This window comes from Amblyomma maculatum, chromosome 3 (genome assembly GCF_055883805.1).
Source record: "Amblyomma maculatum isolate TAMU_Amacu chromosome 3, ASM5588380v1, whole genome shotgun sequence".
In the NCBI taxonomy this organism is placed as follows: Eukaryota; Metazoa; Arthropoda; class Arachnida; order Ixodida; family Ixodidae; genus Amblyomma; species Amblyomma maculatum.
This window is the reverse complement of record NC_139346.1, coordinates 129,827,452-129,833,618: the sequence shown is the minus strand read 5'-3', so window position 1 is coordinate 129,833,618 and position 6,167 is coordinate 129,827,452. Positions and strand designations below refer to the sequence as shown.

The following is a 6,167-nucleotide window of genomic DNA, read 5'->3' as shown; positions in this document are numbered from 1 at the left end:
GGGGTGGGAAAGTGTATTAAACAGACATTCATCGGCCGTGCCTGTGTAGAGGCGCAGAAAGAACTCGACATGTTACCAAGCATGCACATTTATATCCAGCAAATAATGCAATAAGCCTCAAATCTCGCCGTCAAATGACCAGATGGGGTAGTCCATTCTCGGTCACGACTGCACCACACATATCAGGCGATGTAGTTCTGTGGACGGCAAGGAATCAGCAAACAACTTTCAATGGAAATATCCTATAGACCGTTTTCGCGGCGAGGAGGAAAATAGCCTCGAACCGGAACGCGCTGCGCGGCTCCTCCTGTCTGGTATGTGGGGACGCGGGGATAGCAGCGGGGGCGGCAGGGCATTCTACAGAGAAAGGGCACACGTTGCAGTCTTTTGCACACAGAGCGTCTTGAATAGCCGCAAAGTATCTAGGCCGATTAGCTGATGTGAGCGATGTGCTTTCTTTCCCTGTTCTTTCTTCTTTCGCCCCTTTCTTTCCTTCATTTCCCTGATCGTTTCATTTCCGCCGGCGCGGTTTAGCTGCTAAGAGCTGCCGCGGTTAACGCAATCTTTTTTTTTTTTTACTCAGTTGTTTGCGTTAACAAAAAAAAAACAACAACCAAAAGGAGATGATTAACAGAAGATAAAAGATTAACAGTGGTGGTATGCGCGTGTGTTGCTCTACACTGTTCCACTTGCAACTCACTCAATTGAGCGAAGACGAGCAGCTTCTGAATTTCAAGCCCCAACCGAAAATGTTTCGCTTTGGCAGCCCTTTGTGCGAGTTCCAAACATTGTGTTTGTAGAGTAGGGACCGGAAAAACTGAATACCCATGCAACAGTGGCAGACTTTGGGCAACAAGCGGATGATATTCCTTGAGGCAAATATTTACGAGATGCCGCCAGGTAAAGAAGAACTATTTCGATTCAGTCACCTGAGCTTAATGCAAGTATGAAAGAACCTGTCCCACTTGAAGACAACGATATACTAATAAATTGGTTGTCAACTTATTTAGTGAAACAGATATTTTTTGAAAACACGCATCTCGTAAGATTTTGCTACCGATAATAAATGGGAATATGATCATAGGAATAGCAGCGATTGCTTGCAGTAAGCAAACCTTGCGACGAAAAATGGACTATATAATTGTTGACAAAAGCAACTTTCGATGAGGTCATTATGGGACATAATTTAAGGTCCCTATTCCATAGGTATCATTCGTCCATTTCATTTTGTATTTTAATGTAAGCATGACGGCAGCGCCAGACAAACGCAACTAACGCCCAGTCAGATATATTGCAGGATAGCAGCTTCCGCTGTTAAGTCATCGCCACTCCCCGCACATACCGGCAAACATGTGGTCGAGTCATGTAGGTAATGCTGAAATCCGATTGCCTAATAGTGGATGCTTGAACACCCTGCCTGATTGTCGCGCAACAAAAGTAGCCACGGAAGAGTAAATGGATCCGAAATGGATAATAGATACTTAAGCATAGAACCCCAGTAGAGGTGTGGGAACTTCCGCAGTAGCCGCTCAAGCACTAAAGAGTATATGAAGGATCGGTTGACCCAACAAATCTAGCGCGATTAGCATTGCTCCTAAACGTGACAAGAAACGGCTACATTCGCTTTCTTTCTTTCCTCAAATTGTTACGGTAAGCCGTCTCTAGAAATAATTTAAGAATAAAAAGTCGATCGAAAGCTGCCATCACTGCCAATGGTGCGCCGCCGCCTCTCTGTGCCACATAAAAGTTACACACTAATTGTAATCAGGCTTGTAGCCTTCAGCCGACCTGATCAGGATCATAATGTTTTGTCATTTCTGACCGAATGGCTTCGCATGCTACTGCAAACTTTTTTTCTTTCAGCTAAGTACTTTCAGAAAGCAAAAATTTGCACGCGAAAAGCTCCAAAATGCCGATTTCCGCTACTTGTCGCCTGTTCCGCGGATGGGACCCCACATACCAGCATGGCGGTTATTCACAACTCGGCCGCTAGATGGCGCCACATACACAAAATGGCAGCGCCCATGATAAAACGGTCTATATCGTCACAGGAAAAAATTATGATTATGAAAGGACTTAAGCGCTGTCATACATTGTAGACCTATATGTAGTGCCTGATGGAAGCTCAAAAGTATACAGTGGCGACACCTGTAAGAGAGCTGATCTGATGGGGGCGGGGGTGGTCATAAATCCTCACCATTATCATGGTGGGCGGCAATTTCCGCCACAAAACATCGCAAGCAGGCGGCGTAGGGATAGTGTATTGCCACTTATTTTTCCTAATTCATGCAATAAAATAAAAAAAGAAAAACACAATGAACATAACCGAAGTGGAAATACAATGGCTGAGAAGAATTGTGAAATTATTCGAGCGTGGGCGAAGGCAACCAGTTTGTCAAGGCACGTCACAGGGCGCCGTTGTCCCTTCGCGAGAGGCGCTGTCGCAGCGCGCCATCGTGTATACGCGCCCTGGCCACGGCGGAGATGTGGCGCCTGTCCAGAAGCCGTCTGACGCGGGTCAGCAGTGGGTGGACACCGCCCCCGCAGCTGTTCTGGTAGTCATCGGCTTCTATGTTGAACATGGCCATGCTGCGCACGCGTAGGCTGGCGTTGCCCTGCGTAGGACGGACATGTGCATGATCACGTAATATAATAATGCGGAGCCTGATGGCCGCTCAGATTACGGTGGCGATAGCTATAGCAGAGATGCTCTCACGGGGGTGAGGGCGGACATAAAGCATCACTATTGGTGGACGACAACTACTGGAGAAACTTCATCCTAGACATACAGTGCGTTCCACTGTTAAAGGGAATATGAGACCGCCTGATTGCCACGCTTTACAAAGCACACCGTAGAGACCCGGCGCCAAATAATGGCTCAAGGTGCACGCGTAGTAAGCATGCACGTGGTTTTGTCCATTCTCGCTAGTTGGCGGCTGCAGCGCTATGCAAAATGTTTAGGCCAAGCGATCGCTTGTTCCCTTTATGGCACAAGCGATACAGTATGGCAGCACCGTTCGCGTGAATGCTATAATGCAGGCTATGCTCACCACCCAAGAGAAGGATTCCGGTGTGGGCGTTGACATCCAAACGCTGTCCTTCCATGCGACCAGACAGTCTGATTTTGCCGGAGGGTCTCGGTGTCGCATCCACTGGTTATCGCTGGTCAACTGTTTGCAGATCTGCAGCAATGACGGAAAGCTTAACAATGCAACAGCGCTTGTGATCAGCTCGTGCTCCGCATCAATTTCTGTGCTAAAATCGCATTACAACATTGGCCTATGAGTGCAGCGTATTGTGGAGGAAAGGTGATTGATAAACTGGCGTGCCGACACTGGCGCACTGCAGTGCAGCTTTGTAGGACGTTATTCTTCATTATGAGAAAACTGTGAATATTACAAGATGTTTTTGTAAAAATATACTGATGCGAATAGCAAAAATCTTGAAAATGTTAATTGAGACGCAATATTAAAATGGTATTATGAACATATATTGATGCGAATGGCAAAACATTCAAATGCGTATACCAAAATATTGCTTTTAGTTTTTCCTGTGCTCGCAGTGGGTAGCGATGTGTAAAGAAAAATAACATGAATTTTCATAATAATTTATAAAAGGTAGAATACTGAAAGGTATTGCTGTAACAGTACGGATGGGATCTGACTTACCTTTAGAAGTGCAACGAAATCGGGCTTTAAAAATGCGGAGAAGAAGCTGACTTGAGCATTTTGGAGAACCTCAGGTAGCAGCATAAACTCGTTTGGAGCAGCATTCGGGCAATAAATCGAGAGTTTTGAGCATGTAAATATCTGTTAAAGCATATTTCTAGGGTAAAATGCATTAATTATTGCAATTTGTTGTCCCTGACATACAAACATATCTGACGTGGTTCCTTTTTATTCGACTCTGAGTGCTTTTCTGACTACTGCATTTTGACTGTATTTCTACTGCAATGTACAGTATATTCTGACTACTGTACTGCGAGTGCTGTATTCATAGTGAATAAATACAACTCCACGATCCTACCTCATTCCAAGTGTTCATGCGATTATAATTTAACTAATCTTCAATGTAACTCTCTAGTCACGCGCACCTGATTTAAAGATTATTTCGATTAGCGATTTGCTCCATAGAAAGCGCGGGATGGAGCAGAACGATTCTGGTAGCATTTGGACCTAATTTCTTAGTTACTGGGTCACGCAAATTATTTTTGGCTTACGTTATTTTTTCTGCTGGTAAAAAAAAGGGCGACCTCCTTTGGACGAATTCCTCCCCAAACTAAAGTTATGTTATAAAAAAGTAGCAGGACATAATCTTATTGTTAACCCATTTCCCCTATAAAATTTCTAAGATTGAATTAATTTCGTTTCAGTTGATTCCATTAAACATCCCATCCTTTTCCTCCGACCGTAATGAAATGAAACGTTTTGTGGATCAATCGGTACTTGCTATAACATTTGGCCAAAATAATTCGGAAATATAGACGAACAAGTCGACCCCGCCGAGGTGGCGCAGTGGTGCGAACCCAACCCACCTGGCTGATTGTTGTATTAATGAATGCTCATTGTGCCTTGTAAGTGGTTTTGTGTATTGTGCTGAAGTCAGGCAATAAAGAAAAAAAAAAGCCGAGGTGGCGCAGTGGTTACGGCGCTCGACTACTGTTCCCAAGGGCGCGGGATCGAATCCCGGCCTCGGCGGCCGCCTTACAATGGAGGCGAAAAGCAGGGCGTCCGTGTGCTGCGCGATGTCAGTGCACGTTAAAGAACCCTAGGTGGTCTAAATTTCCGGAGTCCTCCACTACGGCGTCTCTCATAGCCTGATTCGCTTTTTGACATTAAACCCAGAAACCAACCAACAAATCGTGAACTTTGTAGTAAACATCGAGTCAAAGACCCCAGGAGGTCAAAATTACTCCGGAACCCTCCACTAAGGCACCCCTTTCTCTCTCTTCGTTTTCACTTCCCCTTCCTTCCTTCCCTTTTCCCACTATGTGCGCTGTAGTCTAACACGGGGTGTGACGTCATAGGCGAGGCGGAGCAAGTGGTGTTGGGCAAAGATGGGCTACCAAGTCGGCTCTTTAGTGGTGGGGGCTAGCTTGCCACCGAATCTTATCTGTTGTAGGCCGTCACTGCACCCGCCAACGCTTCGGTGGTGGACGACGGCTGTTGCGGCGCGCGTCTTTCTCTTCCTCTTCCTTTTATTCTCTATTTTCACTTATGTCTGCACGAGGCAGCGGACGGGGCTCAGGTACAGAGCCAGTGGCAGGCCCGTGAATTTTCTTTTTCTTCTTCGCACAGCCACAACAACAGCGTAGCGTGGCTGGTAGCCACGCCGGGCATTTCATGCTTCGCCCACTAGGTGCGCTGTGGTCTAACAGGTGGTGTCGTCGTTCACTAGAGACATTTAGTGTTATTGTGGCTGTAGGAAGAAGGAAAAGAAAATGCACGGGGCTGCTACTGGCTCTGCTACTGGCCAACTAAATTTGGTTGGCCTGCGTATGAGCATTGGCAAAGACGAGGGTCTATTGTGGTACAAAGATATCGGTCACACAGTGTGCGGACCAACTGTGATGTAGCACCGGGAAATTTATGAATGACACGATGAAGATGCCGCGTCGTTTCTGCACATGGTTGAGAGCGGTCTATACGTGCATGAAACAAACGCTACGTATTACGACCAGACATCTAGCGCGCAGCAGTGTTACATCGATCCACCCAGTTAGTGTCGGCTTACTGGTTTGGTTTGGTTTGGGGGGTTTAACGACCCAAAGCGACTCAGGCTTTGAGAGACGCCGTAGTGGAGGACTCTGGAAATTTCGACCAGCTGGGGTTCTTTATCGTGCACTGACATCGCACAGCACACGAGCGCCTTACTTTTCGCCTGCATCGAAAAGCGCCGCCAAGGTCGGGATTCGATCCCACAACCTTGGGAACAAGTGTTGGCTAACTGAGTAGCATACTCGGCAGCCTTTTGGGTGAGTTCAATAAATGCGGTGTCTGAGTTTCTTGTTGTGTTTCTGTTTTTTTCCATCGTTTGGTAAGACTGCGGCGGGCCTCCCAAAGATGCACTTCTCCGCGGACCCCTGACCCACGCTGTTAGGGATAAGGGTGTGGTGGTGGTGGTTAAAACTTTATTTTGTGAAGGCCAAAAACATTGTTGCCGTCGTT

The 6,167-nt window shown here is 46.5% G+C and overlaps 1 protein-coding gene across 1 annotated transcript; it reads right to left on the bottom strand.

The window, feature by feature from the left end:
• Positions 1 to 2,132: 2,132 nt before the first annotated feature.
• On the bottom strand, positions 2,133 to 3,158 carry LOC146196016 (putative chitinase 10). Its single transcript, XM_084596318.1, has 2 exons — positions 3,051 to 3,158; positions 2,133 to 2,615 (listed from the first exon to the last, which is right to left on the bottom strand). Exons 1-2 carry the CDS (start codon positions 3,147 to 3,149, stop codon positions 2,406 to 2,408), a joined length of 309 nt encoding a protein of 102 aa, XP_084452444.1. The 5' UTR covers positions 3,150 to 3,158; the 3' UTR covers positions 2,133 to 2,405.
• Positions 3,159 to 6,167: the final 3,009 nt, after the last annotated feature.

Coding starts and splice junctions, on each gene's coding strand:
- LOC146196016 (XM_084596318.1), bottom strand. CDS start 3,149: ATGCGACACCGAGACCCTCCGGCAAAATCAGACTGTCTGGTCGCATGG. Junction 2,616..3,050: donor CGGAATCCTTCTCTTGGGTG/GTGAGCATAGCC, acceptor CGTCCTACGCAG/GGCAACGCCAGCCTACGCGT.